General features: G+C 40.6%; 1 protein-coding gene across 1 annotated transcript in view; it reads right to left on the reverse strand.

The window, feature by feature from the left end:
- Nucleotides 1-22,047, reverse strand: part of LOC132406191 (E3 ubiquitin-protein ligase MARCHF2-like) — an 84,002-nt gene that overhangs the window by 10,819 nt on the left and 51,136 nt on the right. The window contains exons 4-5 of the mRNA XM_059991510.1: nucleotides 19,578-19,773; nucleotides 18,687-18,896 (exon numbers count right to left, since the gene is read on the reverse strand). Coding sequence (XP_059847493.1) covers nucleotides 18,687-18,896; nucleotides 19,578-19,773 — 406 coding nt within the window. The remainder of the gene's footprint in view (nucleotides 1-18,686; nucleotides 18,897-19,577; nucleotides 19,774-22,047) is intronic.

Below are 22,047 nucleotides of genomic sequence, written 5' to 3' on the forward strand. Positions count from 1 at the left end.
ATGATGATTTTCTAAAATTTATTAAGGATCAGATAACCTCTTATTTTAACACTAATACATCACCTGAAGTGTCATCCCAGATTGTCTGGGATGCCATGAAAGCATATCTGAGGGGTCAAATAATCTCTTACACAGCAAATCTCAACAGAAGATCCTGTGCAGACCGATTAGACCTCATTAACCAGATTAAAGAATTTGATCAACTGTATGCCCAAACTAAGAACCCTGAACTATACAAGAAGCGTGTAGAACTCCAAACTAAATTTAATCTTCTGTCTACTCAACCTGTCGAACGCCAACTTCTCGAAAGCAAGAGTCGCTTTTACATTCATGGGGATAAGTCTGGTAAATTTCTAGCCAATCAGCTGAGGCGGTCCAAAGCCAAACAACATATTACAAAGATCCGGAAGGAGAACGGAGACTTTACATCGGATCATTTGGAAATGATGCATTTAAAAATTTTTATTCTCAGCTTTATTCCTCTGAATCTTCGAATGACAATATCTCTGTTGATCAATTTTTAAATAATCTGAATATTCCTTTACGTTCATCTGATTTTAAAGCCAAACTTAATGTGCCTATATCATCAGAAGAAATATCTTTTACAATTTCTGCATTGTCCTCAGGGAAATCTCCTGGACCTGATGGGTTCCCTGTAAAATTTTATAAATCATTCTCTTCACTTCTTTCTCCTCAGTTACTTTCAGTATTATCTGACTCGTTTAATTACGGCAAACTGCCACCCTCTTTTAATGAGGCATCTATTATTCTCCTATTAAAAAAGGGTAAAGACCCAACAGAGTGTTCCTCGTATAGGCCGATTTCTTTGCTCAATGTTGACGTAAAGATCTTAGCTAAAGTTTTGGCTTATAGATTAGAAATCGTTATTCCCTCTATTATCTCTGATGACCAATCAGGTTTCATTAAAAACCGTCTCCCTTTTTTTAACATTCGGCGTTTATTTAATATTTTATATTCACCCCCAACTGGGATTTCTGAATGTGTTATTTCCCTCGATGCAGAGAAAGCATTTGATCGTATAGAGTGGAACTACCTTTTTGCAGTCTTAGAAAAATTTGACCTCGGTCAAAGTTTCATCTCTTGGATCAAATTGCTGTACCTGTGTCCTACTGCTTCTGTTTTAACTAATTTTCAGAAATCCCAGGTATTTAATCTCAAATGTGGCACCCGTCAGGGATGCCCCTTAAGTCCCTTTCTCTTTGATTTGGCTATAGAACCTTTGGCGATAGCATTTCGAAATTGTCCTGAATTGACCGGGATTTGGAGAGGGGGTGTTGAGCATAGTTTCTCTTTATGCTGATGACTTATTACTTTTTCTCTCAAATCCGTCTACATCCTCACCTCCAATATTTTCACTTCTTGACCAGTTTAGCCAGATCTCTGGCTATAAACTTAATTTACATAAGAGTGAACTTTTCCCAATTAGTAAAGAAGCACAAGAATTAACATTTTGTGATCTCCCTTTTAAAGTAGTCCATAATCAATTTACTTATCTTGGAATTACAGTCACAAGGAAGTTTAAAGATCTCTTTTGTGAAAACTTTGCCAATCTTTCATATACTATAAAACAGAGTCTGGTACAATGGTTACCTCTATCTATGTCTTTGGTAGGTCGTATTAATGTTGTTAAAATGTATGTTCTCCCCAAATCTTTATACTTATTTCAATCTATCCCAATTTTTTATTCCTAAATCTTTTTTTGACTCCTTAGACTCTATTATTTTGTCATATCTGTGGAAGAATAAGCGCTCTAGAATTAGTAAAATCCATCTCCAAAAACCTAAGAAAGAGGGTGGCATAGCTTTACCTAACTTTCGTTTATATTATTGGGCAGCTAATATACGTTGTGCTACCTTTTGGTCTTTTTTCCATGGCCAACCCGAGTGCCCTAAGTGGGTGGCAATGGAGTTGAGCTCCACTAAAGAACTATCTATCTCTGCACTTCTTGGCTCTGCACTCCTGAGTAGTCTGTCCAGATTAATAGCTAATCCTCTTGTTAGACACACTTTGCGTATATGGGCTCAGTTTAGGAAATGCTATGGTTTCCATAGTTTTTCCGTTTCCAGCCCTGTCGTACATAATCACCTTTTTCTACCTACTATGTACGATTCAGCATTCCATGTTTGGTATAGGAAGGGCATTAGGCATTTTGAAGATCTTTTCATTGATAATCGCTTCGCTTCTTTTCAGCAGCTCTCTGTTAAGTTCAATCTGCCCAATGCTCATTTTTTTAGATATCTCCAAATTAGACACTTTATTGCTCCTTTAATTCCTAACTTTCCTGAAATGCCTGCGAAAAATGCTATGGACTTATCTCTTTCCATTAATCCACTAGGTAAAGGTTTAATATCAATTATTCAAGATAAGTTAGCAGCCTTGCGACGGGCCCCTGTGGATAAAATTAAAATGGCATGGGAGCAGGATTTAAATATCTCCTTATCTGATGAGAGTTGGGACTCAATTCTCAAATCAGTTAATTCAACCTCTCTTTGTGCTCGCCATTGCCTTTTACAGTTTAAGATTGTTCATAGAGCCCATATGTCTAAATCTAAACTATCTCGATTCTACCCTAACATTAGTCCGCTTTATGATAAATGTAAGAGGGACGAGGCCTCTCTCATTCATATGTACTGGTTCTGTCCTAGCTTGGAGAAATTTTGGAAAGATGTCTTCACTACGTTATCGTATATTCTGAATCAGCACCTAAAACCAAACCCCTTAATTGCTTTGTTCGGTTTCTGGGGCGAGACAGATTTACGTCTGAGTCCGACCAAATGCCTAATATTATCCTTTGCCTCTCTCCTGGCTAAATACTTGATCCTCCTTAGATGGAGAGATGTTGCCCCGCCCACTCATGCTCAATGGCTTAACGATATTATGGCCTGCTTGGACCTCGAAAAAATCCATTATTCAGTTCTTAATTCGGATTTAAAGTTCCATAAGGTCTGGGAACCTTTTATCGAGTACTTTCATAACCTTCCTCTTGACTAGGGTTTTTTTTTCTTTTTTTCGGTCCCTTGCTTTCAGCTCCCTTTTTTTTCTGGTAGTAGGCATTATTATCCTTTGCTACTAAGTGTATTCACAGTCTGGGAGTTTGATTGTCCTGATTTATATTCACTATATTGTGTTGTGGTTGGTCTGGAGTTTTTTTTTATTGTGTTCTGGGGTTGGGGGAGGATACTAAGTTTACTTGTCTTCAATTTAGGTGCTTTTTTAAAAAATTCTCTCTCTTTGTATCATATTATCATTGTATGCTTAATTTTGCACTGTATTAATGTTCCTCATTCTGATTTGGGGTTTTTTAAATTTGTAAAATGTATAAAAAACTAATTAAAAATTTTTTTAAAAAAAGACCCTATCGTATCCACCTCCACTACCGTTGCTGGCAGCCTATTCCACGCACTGACCAGAGTAAAAAACTTACCCCTGACATCTCCTCTGTACCTACTCCCCAGCACTTTAAACCTGTGTCATCTTGTAGCAACCATTTCAGCCCTTGGAACAAGCCTCTGACTATCCACATGCTCAATGTCTCTCATCATCTTGTACACCTCTATCAGGTCACCTCTCATCCTCCTTCGCTCCAAGGAGAAAAGGCCAAGTTCACTCAACCTATTCCCTTAAGGCATGCTCCCCAATCTAGGCAACATCCTTGTAAATCTCCTCTGCACCCTTTCTATGGCTTCTACATCCTTCTTGTAGTGAGGCAACCAGAACTGAGCACAGTTTTAGAGCACCTTCAACATAAAAATGCCAATGTTGCTTTCAGGTAGGCTGTCTTTACCTCAGTTACACCTTCTTTGACTGGATGATGAGCCAAGAGTTTAAGTTTCTTCCCATTAATTTTGAACTTTTAAACATACCTTGAAAGAAAGGATCTCCCTTCATAACTATTGTCAACATGCTCCTTCATTATTGAGCAAAATGCCTTCACCTCCTGCTCCTGCTATTGCTAAAGGTTTAATAATGCTCATCCACAATTAAGGTTGAGAAGCTACTATTTCTGCCTGTTCTTGCCCCACGGAACTAATCTCCCTATACCCCGACTCCCTCCCATCTCCATTTGTCCAGTCCCTTTCCACCTATATCTGGGACATCTCACTAGCCCTCCAGCATTTGGAAAAGTTCCAATTCCCCAGCCCCAACTCAACTTCACTACACAATCTTAATACACCTTAATTCTACCATCAGGAAGGTCTAAAGGCTCCTTTCTACAACTACCCAGACAGAACAGAGATAGAGTTCCCCTTGTCTTTACCTTCCACCCTGAGCCTCAGCATCCACTATACCATCCTTCATTGTTTTTGCCAGCTGCAACATTCATCTCCTCCAATCTTGATTACTGCATTCAGTACTTCCAATGTGGCTTCCTCTACGTCGGCGAGACCAAACACAGACTGGGTGACCATTTCACAGAACACCTTCACTCGGTCTGCAAAGGGCATCCCAAGCTCCCATCTGCAGACCATTTCAAACTCCTGCCCATTCCCACAATAACTTGTCCATCTCTACTGCCAAGATGAAGTGCTACACAAACAGGAGGAGCACCAACTTCTGCCAGGATAATTTATAATCCACCAGCATGAATACCATATTTTCCGATTTTTGGTACCTTCCCCCTCTTTTTTCATCCTCTCTTACCTCCTTCCCCTTCTGATCCTCCAGTTCTCATTTTTGGTCCTCTTTCCTATCCCCCAGCCTCACCATCACCCATCTTTATCCCCTTCCTTCTCCTAGCTCCATCCACCCACTTCACTCACAAGTTTCCACCCACTCCCATCTGGTTCTAACCGTCTTTCACCTCTCCTTTCTCCTCTAATGGTTCCCATTCTCATCTACTTATCCAAATCCAGCTTTGTGTTTTGTGTTCTTGCTCGTCTCACCCCAGGAGGTGTCTCCCATATGCACCTCCTCTCCCTCATCTTGCTCCATCTTTCCCCAACCCCCTTTTCCAGTGTAGGTCCGTAGTCTAGTGTAGCTTTCTCTGTGTTATTTTTATTATTACATAGTTCAGTCTAGTTTTTTGTACTGTGTCATGTAACACAATGGTCCTGAAAAATGTTGTCTCATTTTTACTATGCACTGTACCAGCAGTTATGGTCGAAATGACAATAAGAGTTGACTTGACTTGACTTTTTGATTGTCTCCATTTATTACTCACCAGCCACAGTCTTCCACCCCCTTTTCCCTTGCTATACTGGTCATCTCATCTCCCCACTCTCAGTCCTGAAGCAGAGTTTCAACCCAAAATATTAACAATCCCTTTCCTCCCACAGATGCTGCTCAACCCACTAAGTTCTTCCTGCAGATTGTGTGTTGCTCTGGATTTCAGCATCTGCAGTTTCTTGTGCCTGAGGATAAATGCATCATACAAGCTCCCCAGAAGCAAAGCATCAACCTTGAGAAACTTCTTCTCATGCTTATAGACAAGTTGGCCATTAAGGTAGTGATTGATCACGTGACTGAAGTAGGGATCCAGCTTTAGTTGGGGAGCCACAAGCCACCAATGCAGCAGGAATTCACACTCTGTAAACCTTTGGAAAGTTCAAAAACCTTGTAAATCTACACGCCTGTTCCAGTTTCTGCTCCAGGTAAAAGAGAGAACATTTGTGGTCCAACAGCAGTTCTGAGCTGCAGATTGGGAAAGATGACAAAGATCACCTGCCACAGCCTGGAATCATCCAGTAGGTAGGCAGTTTAGAATGACTGCAGTCTTTGCCTTCATAGGCTGAGCAGTTCACACGTGGGTGAGTGTAGCTAGTGCTGTCTCAAGTAGATTACTGATCCGTACTGCCTTTGAAAAGAGCTTTCCAGCTTTGCTCCTGGAGTTGAAGTGTAATCCCAGGTATTTCCAGGGGTATATAGCCTTCAGTCCTTCTATCCAGTTCTCCTTTCTCTAAATTTTGACTGCCTAGGATAACTCACCTCTAGCCATGCAGCACATCCAGTGGCAAAATCTCTGAAGTAGTCAAAGTGGTAAATGGAAACTTGCCACTGCAGATCAATTCCTATTTGTTCCATTTTAATGCTGCCCATCAGGAATATAAAAAAAACTTCCTTTTGTTTCTCCTGTGAGATCTTTGGAAAGGTATTGGATGATGACACGGTTTACAGAACCATTCACTTTCTGTTTAGTATTAGTAGTGCACACATGATAATTTAGAAATGGTGCATGGGCAAAGATTATAGATGGTTATACCTATGACTGCAAATCAGGGTCCAATAGATGAAAATCCAAAAATCTCAGATACTAGAAAACTGAAATAAGAATAAAATGATGGAAAACAGTCAATGTATCCTGAAGTTAAAAAAAAATGCTTTAAATAAACTGCAAGTCAGGCAGCAGCTGTGGAGAGGGAATCAGAGTTAACATTTCAAATCAATAACCCTTCATTATGTCACCACAGATGCTGCTGGACCTGCAGTGTATTTAAAGCATTTTTTTAGCTTCAGAATACATTAGATGTTTATCAATGTATTTGGTCGGTTTCACACAGTATGCAGTTTGCTAAGAATAAATCACTATTTTGCAATAGTTAGAATTCTGAAAAAGGGAACATTCTATTAATCTTTGCTGCAGCAACTATAAATGATTTTTTAAATCCCCAACGCTAGGTTAAAAATACTTCAATTAAAATCCCTTTATAGGCTTGAAGTAGTGAGCCAAGCTAAGTTTTCAAAGGAAATGTACTGAAAGCAGAATAGATTCGTTGTTCTGAATTGCTTGTTGAACTTGGACCAACATTACATGGATGCCTTTATTGCCCATTTCTTTATGACTGGTATAGTTCTTCGAGACCGCCTCTGTCTGTCGTTGGAGTAGCAGTAATTCTGTGCTGCTCTTAGCTTTCTCTGTCTTTCCCCACCCCCCCAGCTTAAATTTTGAATTTATAATTTTTAATTGCTAAGGGGAGTAAAATGTTTACAAGAAGTGGGAAGAATTTGCATTAATCTACTGACAAAGGGAATGGAAAAGGTAATGGAAAAGGAAAGATGCCAAAGGAAAGATCTGATGAAATGCCATCACAGGCAGAAGACATCGGTCGGACATTGAATTTAATTCAAGAACAGAATACGGTAATTAAAGATCAACTGGAAAGGAATAATAATGAAATTAAGTTATTTCTGGGAAATCTTAAAGATGTGGAGACTCAATTTACTAAACACAAAGAGGAATTGAAGTTAACCAAGCAGAAATTGTCTGAAACTACAATCTGTTTGCAAAAAGATTATAGATTTAGAAACCAGGTCTCGCCAAAACAATATACGAATCATTGGATTGCAAGAAGCTGAAAATTGAGATTTAACAGTTTACTCTTGTAAGCTCTTTTATACTTTATTTCTGACTATTTTATCAAAGCCGCCTGCTAAAGAAAGAGCACACAGACTTTCGAAATTTAAAAACTCAAGCAGACCAAGAGTTATTTTGGTTTGTTTTCATCACTTTAAAATTAAAGATCAAATAATGCGGCAGGCAAGAAAACAGAGTTTTCAGATTCAACCAGTCTGAGCTCCGTTTTTATGAAGATTACCCGAAAGAAGTAATGGAACAAAGATTAAGATTTGCTTCGGTAATGAAACAAGCATATGATAAGAAATTATTTCCCTCTCTGAGATATCCAACAAGAATGAAAGTTTCTCCTCCTAATTCTTCTCCACGTACTTTCTTCGACCCCAAAGCCACGCTGGATTTTGTTCAGGCTATACCTATCACCGTCACTGATGTTACTACCGAATGAGCTATTTGAAAAGCTGTTTGATTATTTGGATATTATTCATAGTTTTAAAAGAAGATATATGAAGGCTAACTGGATATTTTATTGAGAGATTAATAAAATAAGATAAGAAAACCTGCTTATTATTATATCCTATTGGATTTTTTTGGAAAGATTTACGGCTCAAGTTTGACTGTTTAAATGGCTAATTAGATATTTGACTGAGAAAAGAGGATAAAGGGATTTGTTCCTTTTATCTAATATTTGGTTTTGATGTTTCTTTTTGTTGTTTCTTAATTTACTGACTGGTAGTTTTCTTTCCTATTAATAGGGTTTCTTCTTATATATATATATATATATATTCAGGAGGGTTTAGTTACTTATGATATTACTAATTAATATTTCTGTAAATTTAGTTCAGTTAAATATACTATTAAACCTTCTTTTTTAAATCTGTTTTATTATAGTGATATATAACCGAATTTAATCATTTTCTTAGAGATTTAAAGCTTAATTTAAGATGGCGCTGGTTTTTCTCTTTAAGAGATTATATTATTTTGGTTCTTTTTTGTTTAATACATGACGGAATGTAAACACTCGCCTTTGCTGAGACGTTACTGTCTTTCTTGCAAGGTCATCTTATTCTTTGTGTACAGGCACTCGCTGGGAGGTGGGGGGGGGGAAGAGACCGACAGAGCGGTCCATGGCTTCGCATCTATCTTACTTTGCTTGCCTTTCTTCCGATTTTTGGGAGGGTGGATGGGTTTAGAGTTAGGAGTTTTTTTCCCCATTGGGTGGTTCCAGAGCATGCGTGTTTTCTATATGGTTGTGTTCCTCATCGCCGCCATCTTTGATAATCCCGTATTGGTATGTGCTCTGCACATGTATAAAGTAAATTAGAATAAAATTATACTATGGCAGTCAAATGGATTAATGTAATAAGTTGGAATGTACATGGTTGGAATCATCCTATCAAATGAAAAAAGACTTTCAAAATTATTAATCGATTCCAACCTGATATAATTTTTGCTCAGGAGACACATAACAAGGTGGGAGACCAAATTAGATCTTCCGCCATTTTTTAGATGGTGGAATGGCCTGCAGTTCCATGCTACTTCGCAAAGTAAAACTAAGGGCGTATCTATCTTTATTAAATCTAATATATTTACTCAAGAGGATATTGAATTAGACTCTAAAGGCAGATTTTTAATTGTTAAAGGAGTGACTTGTAATAGAAAGGTTGTTTTAGTTAATTTGTATGGTCCCAATTTAGATGATCCTTCTTTTTTTAAAAAAGTATTTGCTTTATTGCCAGATTTAAATGAGTATATGTTAATAATGGGTGGGATTTCAACTGTTGTTTAAATCCTATGATTGATAAGAGTTCAACTAATCAGAGACTTCCAAACTGCTCTGCATCAGTTATCAACTCCTTTTTGATCAATTTTGGGTTGATCGAATTATAGAGGCATTTACACCCTGATAATAGAGAATATTCCTTCTTTTAGCATGTCTGCAAAGAATATTCCAGGATTGATATTATAATTGATCCCCGCCTTTTGCCTAATGTTAAAAACTGCGAATATGACGCAATCGCTATATCTGATTATGCGCCTTTGAGTTTGTCCTTTGAATTTGATGATGTTATTTTTGTCTGTCCACCATGACACATGTCTCAGACTTTATTGCAAAACTTTGATTTTAACAGTTTTATTGAAAGCCAGATAAAAGAATTTTTTCTTTTTAATGATATAAGAAGTATGTCCAAATTAATTATATGGGATACATTCAAATCATTTTTACATGGTCAGATTGTTTCTTATTCAGCTAAATTCAAAAAACAGACAAAAGCAGAATTAGATAAAATCTCAAAACAAATTAAAGATTCAGTTAACGTCTATGGGGTTTCCCCTAATATTGACTTATTTTTAAAAAAGGGTGGAACTTCAATCACAATATTGTAGCGCTGAAATAGTGACACGGAGTCGGTAAACTGCAGTTAAAGAAGATTTTATTCGTATTTCGCGGCTTCGCTTTAAAGCCTCCCTGATCCTGCCCTCCCCAGGCACAGATGCTGTAGGAGGCACGTATTCACAGTCCTGTCCCGCGCACGGATGCTGTAGGGGGCAAGTGCTCACAGTCCTGCGTGAGCTTTTCCCTTTGTTGGTGAAGCAGACCTGGTGCCCTTTTGGACTGGCCTTTATGCCGGCGTGCTGGCTATTTGTGAGCCGGTTCGAGTGCGCTAGGAAGTGGGTCGCCACATAACCCCCCCCCCCAGGAACCGGCGATACACCCCCCAATGTCCACAGTCTGGGCTGGACCGTTTGGAAGGTCGGCCCCTGCGTTGTGGTGCCGGGAACTCGACCGGTTGCGCCACGTCCACATGGGTCGGTTTGACTCAGTCCACGGTGAAAACCTCCTCTCTCCCCCCAACGTCCAGCACGAACGTGGACCCGTTGTTCCTGAGCACCATTTACGGCCCCTTGTAGGGCCGTTGCAGAGGTGGCTGATGCCCGCCCCTTAATACAAACACAAACTTACAGTTCTGCAGGTCTTTGGGTACGCAGGCCAGGTTCTGCCCATGCTGCGAAGTGGGTATGGGGGCCAAGTTGCCAAGCCTCTCTCATAGTCTGCCCAGGACTGCTCCCTTGGGGCTGGTATGAACTCCCCGGGGACGACCAGGGGTGCGCCATACACCAACTTGGCCGACGAGGTGTGCAGATCGTCTTTGGGCGCTGTGCGATGCCGAGTAGGACCCAGGGAAGCTCGTCCACCCAGTTAGCACCTTGCAGGCGGGCCATAAGAGCGACTTTAGGTGACGGTGGAAACGCTCCACCAGGCTGTTCGACTGTGGGTGGTAGGCAGTTGTGTGGTGCAGCTGTGTCCCCAAAAGGCTGGCCATAGCTGACCACAGGCTGGAGGTGAACTGGGCGCCTCTGTCGGAGGTAATGTGGACCGGTACACCAAAGCGGGACACCCAGGTGGTGATCAGTGCCCGGGCGCAAGATTCGGAGGTGGTGTCGGTGAGTGGGATCGCCTCTGGCCATCTGGTGAACCGGTCCACGAAAGTGAGGAGGTGCTGCGCTCCGCGCGACACTGCCAAGGGGCCCCCGACATCCACATGAATGTGGTCGAAACGCCGGTGGGTGGGGTGGAACTGCTGCGGCAGAGCTTTGGTGTGCCGCTGCACCTTGGCCGTCTGGCAGTGCATGCATGTTTTGGCCCCTTCACTGACCTGCTTGCGAAGACCGTGCCAAATGAACCTGCTGGAGACAATCCGGACGGTTGTCCTGATGGAGGGGTGCGCTAAGTTATGAATGGAGTCGAAAACACGGCGCCGCCAGTTTGCTGGGACAACGGGAAGGGGTTGGCCGGTGGTGACGTCACAGAGTAGGGTCATCTCACCTGGGCCTACGGGGAGGTCCTGGAGCTGCAAACCGGAGACTGCGGTTCTGTAACTAGGGATCTCCTCGTCTGCCTGCTGCGCCTCTGCCAGCACCTCAAAGTCTACCCCTTGGGAAACAGCATGAATGTTAGGGCGAGAGAGCGCATCCACCACGACATTGTCCTTACCCGAGATGTGCCAGACATCCATCGTGTATTCAGAGATGCAGGACAGATGGCGCTGCTGGCGGGACGACCAGGGGTCGGACACCTTCGTGAAAGTAAAGGTAAGCGGCTTGTGGTCCATGAACGCGGTGAAGGGCCTACCTTCCAAGAAGTACCTCAAATGCCGGATTGCCAGGTATAGTGCCAACAGTACCCGGTCGAAAGCACTGTATTTGGGCTCAGGCAGTCGCAGGCGTTTGCTGAAAAATGCCAAGGGTTGCCAGCGACCCGCGATGAGTTGCTCCAGTACCCCACCAACTGCCGTGTTAGATGCGTCCACCGTGAGGGCAGTAGGGACGTCCATTCTGGAGTGCACTAGCATCGCGGCGTTTGCCAAGGCTTCTTTCGTTTTAATGAAAACGACGGCGGACTCCTCGTCCCAGGTAACGTCCTTGCCCGGACCCGACATCAGGGCGAACAGGGGGCGCATGATTCGGGCAGCTGAAGGGAGGAAGTGGTGGTAGAAATTTACCATACCCACGAATTCCTGAAGGCCTTTGATTGTGGTGGGTCGGGGAAAATGGCGGACTGCGTCTACCTTAGCGGGCAGAGGGGTTGCCCCGTCTTTAGTAATCCTGTGGCCCAGGAAGTCGATGGCGTCGAGCCCGAACTGGCATTTGGCCGGGTTGATTGTTAGACCGTATTCACTCAGTCGGGCGTAGAGTTGATGGAGGTGGGACAGATGCTCCTGACAACTGCTGCTTGATATGAGGATGTCATCCAAATAGATGAAAGCGAAGTTCAGGTCGCGTCCCACCGCGTCCAGTAACCGCTGGAACGTCTGTACGGCATTCTTCAGGCCAAATGGGGTGATGAGTGCCGTTTTGGGGACGTCGTCCGTATGCATCGGGATTTGATGGTATCCCCGGGCGAGGTCTACCATGGAGAAGATCTGTGCGCCATGCAGGTTTGCTGCAAAATCCTGAATGTGCGGCACAGGGTAGCGGTCCGGTGTCGTAGCCTCGTTCAGCCTGCAGTAGTTGCCGCATGGTCTCCAGCCCCCTGTCGCTTTGGGCACCATGTGCAGGTGGGAGGCCCATGGGCTGTCGGACCTCCATATGATCCCCAATTCCTCCATCCTCTTGAACTCCTCCGCCAGTCGGAGCTTGTCCGGGGGAAGCCTTCGAGCACGGGCGTGGAGGGGTGGTCCCTGGGTCGGGATGTGGTGCTGTACGCCGTGTCGGGGCATGGCTGCCATGAACTGCGGTGCCAGAACCGATGGGAAATCCGCCAGGACCCTGGTGAAGTCATTGTCGGACAGCGTGATGGAGTCAAGGTGAGGGGCTGGCAACTGGGCTGCACCCAGGGAGAACGTCTGAAAGGTCTCGGCGTGGACCAGTCTCTTCCTGGGCAGGTCGACCAGTAGGCTGTGAGCTCGCAAAAAATCCGCACCCAGAAGCGGTTGGGCTACAGCGGCCAGTGTTAAGTCCCACGTGAACTGACTGGAGCCGAACTGTAGCTGCACCATTCGGGTGCCATAGGTCCTTACTGTGCTGCCATTCACGGCCCTCAGGGGGGGACCCAGTGCCCTGTTCCGGGTGTCATAACTCGTCGGAGGTAAGACGCTGATCTCGGCACCGGTGTCAACCAAAAAACAGCATCCCAACCGCTTGTCCCACACATACAGGAGGCTATCCTGATGGCCAGCCGCCATAGCCATCAGCGGCGGCTGGCTCTGGCGTTTCCCGGGAACTTGCAGGGCGGGTTACAGCGGCGGGCTTCTGCGCCCCACCGCTGGTGGTAGAAGCACCATTGCTCGTTGGGCTCCCCACCCCTGCCTCTGGGGTTAGCCGGCTCTGTGGCCGGGCCTGGTCTGGTTTGCTGCTGGGAGCGTGGCCTGGTGATCTGTGCGATGGACACCCCACCTTCTTGGCATTCCACAGCAAGTCCACCCAGGCTGCCATCTTCCAGGGGTCGCTGAAATCCGCATTGGACAGCAGCAGGTGTATGTCCTCGGGCATCTGCTCCAAGAATGCCTGCTCAAACACGAGGGTGGGCTTGTATCCTCCGGCCAGAGACAACATCTCATTCATTAAAGCCGATGGAGGTCTGTCCCCCAAACCATCCAGGTGCAGTAAACGGGCAGCCCTTTCGCGCCGTGAGAGTCCGAAAGTCCTTATGAGCAGGGCTTTAAATTCCGTGTACTTGCCGTCCGCTGGGGGAGACTGTACGAACTCCTCAACCTGGGCCGCTGTGTCCTGGTCGAGGGAACTCACCATGTAGTAGTAACGTATGTCCTCTGAGGTTATCCGCCGAACATGGAATTGGGCTTCTGCTTGCTGGAACCACAGGTGAGGCCGCAGCGTCCAGAAGCTTGGCAGTTTCAACGAAACTGCATGAACAGATGCTGCGTCATTCATCTCCAGTCCAAAGATCGTTTGGACTGTCGGGGTCACCAATTGTAGCGGTGTGCTACACACAGCGCTGAAAAAACGACACGGAGTCGGTAAACTGCAGTTAAAGAAGATTTTATTCGAATTTCACGGCTTTGCTTTACAGCCTCCCTGATCCCGCCCTCCCCGGGCACGGATGCTGTAGGAGGCACATATTCACAGTCCTGTCCCGCGTGCGGATGCTGTAGGGGGCACGTACACAGTCCCGCGCGAGCTTTTCCCTTTGTTGGTGAAGCAGACCTGGCGCCCTTTTGGGACTGGCCTTTATGCCGGCCTCACAAATAGCCAGCTGGTTCAAGTGCGCTAGGAAGTGGGTCGCCACAATATAATCTATTATTAACTCATCCAATTGAAGGTTATCTACTTAAGTTAAAGAGCCAATTTTATATGTTTGGAGATAAAAATAATAAATTACTTGCATTTCAGTTAAAATTGGCTGGAGCCAAAAGGCAAATTTTGAAAATTCATAGAAAGGATGGTACCTTGGATCGCGAATATGAAGAAATCAAAAAGATTTTCCAAGACTTTTATACTGAACTTTATAAATCTCAATCTTCAGCAGATTCTTCTGAAATGAATGCTTTTTTACGAAAGATTGTTTTCCCTAAAATTTCTGCTGAGGATCAAAAAACTCTTGATGCCCAAATTACTGAATCCAAAATCCATAAAGCTATTTTTTCAATGCAATCTGGTAAGGCTCCTGGACTTGATGGTTATCCTGTAGAATTTTATTAAAAATTTGGAAAACTGCTTTCTCCATATATGTTGGAGATGTTTAAAGATTCTTTTGTGAGAAGTGACTTACCCTTTACTTTCTATGAATCTTCTATTTCTTTAATCCTCAAAAAGGATAAAGATCCTACTGATTGTACCTCATACAGATCTATTTCATTACTGAATATTGATGCTAAGATTCTCTCAAAGATAATGGCCAATCGGTTAGAGAGTATTTTGGGTTAAATCATTTTTAAAGATCAAACAGGCTTTATAAAGGGTCATTATTCTTTTTCAAATGTTTGGAAATTATTTAACATTATATATTCGCCCACTTCTAAAACTCCACAATGTGTTATATCTTTGGATGCTGAAAAAGCATTTGATCCAAGTCAAATGGAAATATTTATTTCATGTTTTAGAAAATTTTGGTTTTGGTATTAATTTTAATAATTGGATTAAAATGATATATAAAGCTCCTGTTGCTACTGTTGTCACTAATAACTGTAGGTCTCCCCTTTTTCAGCTATCATGGGAGACAAGACAAGGTTGTCCATTAAATCCTTTGTTATTTAACTTAATATTAGAACCCCTTGCTATTGCTCTTCATGAAGCTAGAAATATTCATGGGATTTTTATGAATGAGACCATGCACAAGATCTCTCTTTATGCTGATGATTTATTGGTATATATATCTAAGCCTGAAGAATCTATTCCTACTTTGCTAAAATTATTTGACAAATTTGGAGATTTTTCTGGATATAAAATAAATTTTAGTAAAAGTGAGTTACTTCCTTTAAATGAATTTGTCTCTATTTATGATAATATTCCTTTCAAAGTTACGGATTCTTTTAGATATATAGGTGTCAGAATTACAAAAATATATAAGAATCTTTATAAAGCTAATTTTCCTCCTTTAGTGGACTCTATGAAGTACTCATTTAGTAGATGGAGCCCACTTACATTTTCACTTGTTGGTCGTATTCATATAGTTAAAATGATGATTTTACCGAAATTTTTATTTTTATTTCAGAATATTCCTGTTTTTTTGACTAAGGAGTTTTTTTTGATCGGATTGATTCTATTATTCTATCTTTTATTTGGGATAATAAAAGACCAAGGATCAGTAAAAATCATTTACAAAAGTTGAAAAAGGATGAAGGTCTCGCTTTGCCTAATCTAAGAATGGATTATTGGGCTATTTATTTGCGATATATGTTCTTTTGGTTATATTGGGGTGATAGGAATGATCGGCCAATCTGGGTAGACCTGGAACTGAGAGCTGTGAAACAGTTTTATTTAACTTCGTTATTATTAGGAGTTGCTCTACCTATACAATTAGCTAAAGTTGCTCATTTAAATTTATATCCTGTGGTTAAGCACTCTACAAATTTGGCTCCAGTTCCGCAATTTTTTTTAGTGTTAAAAAATTTAAACTTTGTAGTATAATTTATCGTAATTACTTTTTTAAACCTTCCTGGTGTGATCCAATTTTTTTACTTTGGAAAAATAAAGGCACTAAGTCCTTTTTGGACTTACTTAAAGAAGGCAGACTGATGTCTTTTGAACAATTAGTCGATAAGTATTCTCTTTCATATTCACATTTTTTACAATATCTTCAAGTTAGACATTTTTTACAAAAATATTTAAGTAATTTTCCTTATATATTGGAGGCTGACTTGTTAGATACTATTATGAATATGAACCCCTTGATGAAAAGTTCTATTGGAAGAATTTATAATTTATTATTACAATGGGATAAGTGTCCTTTACTTAAGATTAAACAGGATTGGGAGAAAGAACTCAATTTGACTTTTATATGGGAGGATTGGACGCAGATTTTGAAGTTGGTTAACTCTTCCTCGGTTTGTGCTAGTCATTCACTGATTCAATTTAAAATTGTACATCGTTACCATTGGACAAAAGACAGACTTTCTAAAATATTTCCCAATGTTGACAAGTATTGTGATAGATGTAAAACTGAGATAGCTGCACTGACACATATGTTCTGGTCATGTTCTATATAAAAACCGTTCTGGAAGTCAGTCTTTTCAACAATTTCTAAAGCACTTTGAATCAATTTACATCCTAATAAATTGACTGTGCTTTTTGGAATAATTCCTCAAAATATTCATGGTATTGCTCTGTCTGACCAACATGTTATTGCGTTTGTTACACTGATAGCTAGGAGGGCCATCTTGTTGAAATGGAAGGATATATCTGCTCCTACTTTGTCACAATGACTCTCTCAAGTGATGCTGTGTCTTAGCTTGGAGAAAATTAGAAGTTGAACCTTTGAACCTTCACTTGATTTTGAGAAGAGATGGGGCTCATTGCTCGTTATTATCATTTCAATTAACTGATAGATATCCTCCATGATCTAAATGTAAATTTTGTTTTGATATATTTTTTCTTCTTGTTGGTGGTTTAATGTTTATTTTTTAGAAGCTTTCTATATGACACATGACTCCGGGGTTGTGCCCTCATGGGTTCTTTTTTTTCCCCCTCACTTTTCTTGCTTAGTAGGGATTTTTTTTAATTCACAAAAATTTTCAACCTTTAAGATAATTTTTTGAGGCATTGTAAGTGTTGTTACTTCGATGTACCTGTGTATTTTTTAATAATAATAATAATAATAATAATAAAAAGATTTGAAAAGAAAGACTGGTATAGTTCTTTGCTTTATTTTGAAACAGATCCCCAATTCAAAAATATGATATCATCTTGATTTCATATTTCTTTGAGGATATTGGAAGGACAGTTGGAAAGACAGGTAGAGTGCTAAAAGATAGAATAATTGTGAGGAAATGCATTTGGGGTGTCAAATACTAACAAGGCATGCAAGTTAACCAGCAGAAACTTCAGGAGTGTTGGTGCACAGGAGGACCTTGTAGATGAGGATATGTAGATAAGGTAGGGAAGAAAGTCTTCAGCATGCTTGGTTTTGTGGACCAAGAAACTGAGTATAAGAATTGGGATGCTATGTTGCATTTGTTCAAACATTGGTCAGGCCTCACTTGGAGTATTGTGTAGAGTTCTGGTCAGGAAGCTACAAGGTAACGTGGAAGCATCAGGAAGAATGCAGAAGAGATTCATCAGGATGTTACACCTGGAATGGAGGGCTGTGGTTATATGGAGAGTTTAAATAGACTGAGTTTATTCTCACTAAAAACTCAGCTGAGGAATGTTTATAAGATGATGGGGGGGGGGACATAGACATAGACAAAATCTTCTTAGGGCGGAGGAATCTAAAACTAGAAGACACATGTTAAAGATGAAAGAGGAAAAACTTAAAGATCTTAGGAGCAAGTATTTCTTTTCAGAGGATGGAGGTTAGATAAATAAACTAACAGAAGAAATGGTAGAGCCAGATGCAATAACAATGGCATTTAGACAGGTACTTGTATTGGAAAGGAGAAAAGGATACAAGTCAAATGCAGGCAAATGGAATTAGCCTAGAGAGGCATCACAGTATTATGGACAAGGTGGGCAAAAGGGTCCATTCCTACGCTGCAACTCAAAGACAGATTCATCATTTATCCAACTATTGTTGTGTTACTTTTTTAAAAAAAATCTGCATTATTTGCACAGGAATTCATTCATTTTAAAAATATATACTGTTGATTCAATCTCCAAGATAGACAATAGGTGCAGAAGTAGACCATTTGGCCGTTCGAGCCTGCACTGCCATTTTAAGATCATGGCAGATCATCTACTATCAATATCCGGTTCCTGCCTTGTCCCCAAATCCCATGATTCCCCTATCCATTAGATACCTATCTAGATCCATCTTGAAAGCATCCAGAGAATTGGCCTCCACTACCTTCTGAGGCAGTGTATTCCAGATCCCCACAACTGTCTGGGAGAAGTTTTTCCTTAACTCTGTCCTAAATGACCTATCCCTTATTCTCAAACCATGCCTTCTGGTACCGGACTCTCCCAGCATCTGGAACATATTTCCTGCCTCTATCTTGTCCAATCCCTTAATAATCTTATATGTTTCAATCAGGTCCCCTCTCAATCTCCTTAATTGTATTACAAAGGACAAAGTAGACTTATTTATATAAATGAAATGAGAGTCTAGTTTAGTAACAAAGCTATTAAAATAATTATTCTATAATTGCATGCATAAAGGTGGGAAAAGGAAAAGCATTTCTTTCAACCTAGCAAAATGAGTGACACTATATGAGTGAAATTATTCAGCAATGTTTTACCTTGCTTAACTCCTACTTACCAGTGTCCACAGGACATAGATGGTAAAAAGTGCCACAGTGAGTGCAATAAGTCCAACTGCTTCTAGACGGCTGTTGAATTGTAGATGATCCTGTGCCCCTCGCAAGCAAAGCCAGCCAGAGATTGCTGCTAATGGAGTGATGAAAAGAAAGCAAATCATGTCACAAAACAATGTCCTCTTCTCATTCCTTGGACCTGGATCTCTCAGCCACTGAAAAACAGAAGAGCTTCATTACCTACCAAATATGTACAAGTCACATTCAAGATTCCTGATCTGTTATGCTTTTTAAAAAAAAATTTGGTTAATAATAGGGTAGATGGCAGAAAAACTTAAGAAAAGCATAAATCCATGGTTTGAGTTTATGATTTAGTCACAGGTAAAAAGCTAAATAAATCTGTCTTAAAATATGCTACATATTGAATATCAATAGCTTTCTTCTAACATTAGTGTCACTTCCAAAAAACTGAAATGTTATTAACTCCATAATTCAAGATTTGCAGTTCAAGAGAGCTTAATAGTAAAAACTTCAGACCTTATAATGAGGCAGAAAAGAATGAATTTCTACTTACTCATGAAATACCATGCAACAATTTGGCTTCAACTCAAAGGATATAAATTGGTGTGATGTGGTTACACAAATGCCTCCAGCTTAAGAAGGTTTGTTGTAGTCTTAGTGATCTCGTCAATAAGTGGGGAAGTGCCAAACCACTGTCAAGCATGCTAGCATTCATTTTATTTAGCCTTTAAAGCCTGATAATCTTCATAAAAATCTCTCAGAGGTGAAATCTATCATCAAATTTGAATGTACAGTAAAACCAGTAAAAAAAAATGAGACATAGATTTCAAATACCGGTACCATAATGAACCAGATCATTGTTATCCTAAACCTACCTCCCTCAAAGGTCTAGGCTTTCGCTCAACCAGAAACTCAGTCTGGCATAGTTCACAGAAGCTGGTATTAGAAGATGAAAGCCATCGCTCTAGGCAGGTTTTGTGAACTGCTCCAAGTGTTCCAGTGCAACCACAAGGTGAAAGCAAAATTTCCAGGTTGTTGCCCTCATGACATATCCGGCAGATTGGTCCATCACTGGAAACAAACAAATATATTTTACTATGATATGCTTTTTAAAACATGTGTTGCTTTCTATTGCAAAGAATGCAGTAGACAGAACCAAATGCAATATCTAGCTAACCAATTTTATGAAATGAAGAGAAGAACCAAGCTAAATGTTGTAAGCTGTAACATAATCTTGTGTTCTGAAAAGGGTTATTAACTGCCTAAACTTCATATGTACATTTAACAGTCTCCACTAAGTTACAATGTCTTTATTCCCGTCCATGCGAGATATTGACAAGGACAAACTTGGGCAGTTAAAGGCAAAAAAACAAATATTTGACAGAATATCAAAATGTATCATTTCTCATATAAATACCCCTTTAAAAGTTACAATAAAATCTGAAAGGACCAGCATGAAGTGAGACACCAGATTTTGTTCTTGCCAATTCTTTCTCCATCCTTTTTCAATGCCTAAAGCTAGTGTGTTTTCTGTCTCATTTCTGATTAAGAGTCCAGGTTTTGATTGTTCACTGTTTCTTTTTCCATAGATGCTGTCTGACTTGTTGATTTTCAGCTTTTAAAGAACATTGCTCTACTGGTTAATTAGATTCAATGTGGTCTTCCCTGTACTACCACAATTAAATTAACTGAATTCTTCAGTATTAAAATATTGGTGGCATCTTTAGTTATAAATGAATGCAGCTTCTAAATTCAAGTGCAAATGTAAAGGTTAGATTCCACAGCATTCAAATTTCAGCCCAATTTGTAGCAAGTCTGTGCAAACCATAAGAAAATCATCACATCTTCCTGAAGTAAAACAATACTATATAGTATGAAAAAAAACGCCCACTAGCCAGCTGCAAAATGCATCCAGAGGGCTTGCCAAGCAGGAATGTTTACAGAGCCGTAATTGTATAATAAATTCAGCTCAGTGCTCAAATTTTGGTCATATTTAGTCAAAAAAAATTTTTAATGATAAACTTCACTTTCTATAGCTGTTCACAACAAAGTCTAGAATTAATTTTGGTAGATGACAAAACATTAAAATAAATTAGAGATATTGATTGTAAAACTCTAGCTATTTCTTAACATTTCTTTACCCTTGCAGTTCAGATCTCTGCATAACCTACAGTTCTCTCTACTCCTTCATCGGTGACTGTACTTTTAACTCAGAAAGTCCATCCCTAAGCCCCTTCTCCTTTAAAATACATTTTAATGCTATCTCTTTGGAGCTTTTTAACTAGATCAGGAAAACACTGTGCAATGTTTTATGTAAAACACAAATGGATTTTGCAATGACTAAAAGAAAGTTAATCCCACATTTAGCCTTGCTAAGAGAAAAAAAATCAAGCTTATGTCAGTACACAAAATGCTGGAGGAACTCAACAGGTCAGACAGCATCTATGGAGAGGAATAAATAGTCGATGTTTCAGGTTGCGACCCTTCATCAGACTCCTGGTGATAAAGACCTTCATCCTGATAAAGGGTCTCTGGATTTAAAGCACCTGCAGTAGAAACTGATGGAAACTAAGTAAGAACTCATGAACAGAAACCATTCAGATCAATCAATATGTATCCATAAAATGTTTACTTAAAATATTATGGAATTTCTTTCTTATGTTGACCTTTGCTCCTCTAGCTGTAATTGTTGTTAAAAATGTATGAAAGCTAAAACATACTAGGATGATTATACATTCCTCTATCTATCTACTTTCCCAAAGTTACAGTGCAAAACCAGAAAAGATCCCAAGTGACACTAGCCAACTTCCTTCTCTGAGATTCCACTATAAATCCACCATCCGGTGGAGAAAAAAAATCAATCTCCCCCTCCTCTCCACACCTTTCCCAAATCAAATCCTGTTAACAATTGATCAATGTAGATACCTAGAAAAATCAGTTAATAATGTAAGGAGTTTAGAAATTCTGATTGTATTCCAATCTTCAAAGCGGAAGTCAGAAAATGAGGCAGAAGTCAAGATACTCCTCTCAACATGTTCTTGATATGCCTTAACCTCTTTCTCAATACCTGAGACTAGACCATGAAGGATTTTATTAATTCAAAATATCTGTATCTTTCAGGAGGAGATTAAATATCTGGACCTCAGCTGATAGCTCCACCAGAAAAAGAAAGCTGCCATAATTTGTGTTTCTTCAGGACTACTCTTCCTCCTTGGGAGTTGCATGATTCCTCATTATACTGCTGTAAACTCTGCGGGACATGCTCTTGATGAGTCCTGCCAAAAATTTGCTGCCTGTTCAAAGTATGAAAATAACCATGAGTTCCGCCCTCATAAACCTCTACAA

This window comes from Hypanus sabinus, chromosome 16, assembly GCF_030144855.1.
Source record: "Hypanus sabinus isolate sHypSab1 chromosome 16, sHypSab1.hap1, whole genome shotgun sequence".
NCBI lineage: Eukaryota > Metazoa > Chordata > Chondrichthyes > Myliobatiformes > Dasyatidae > Hypanus > Hypanus sabinus.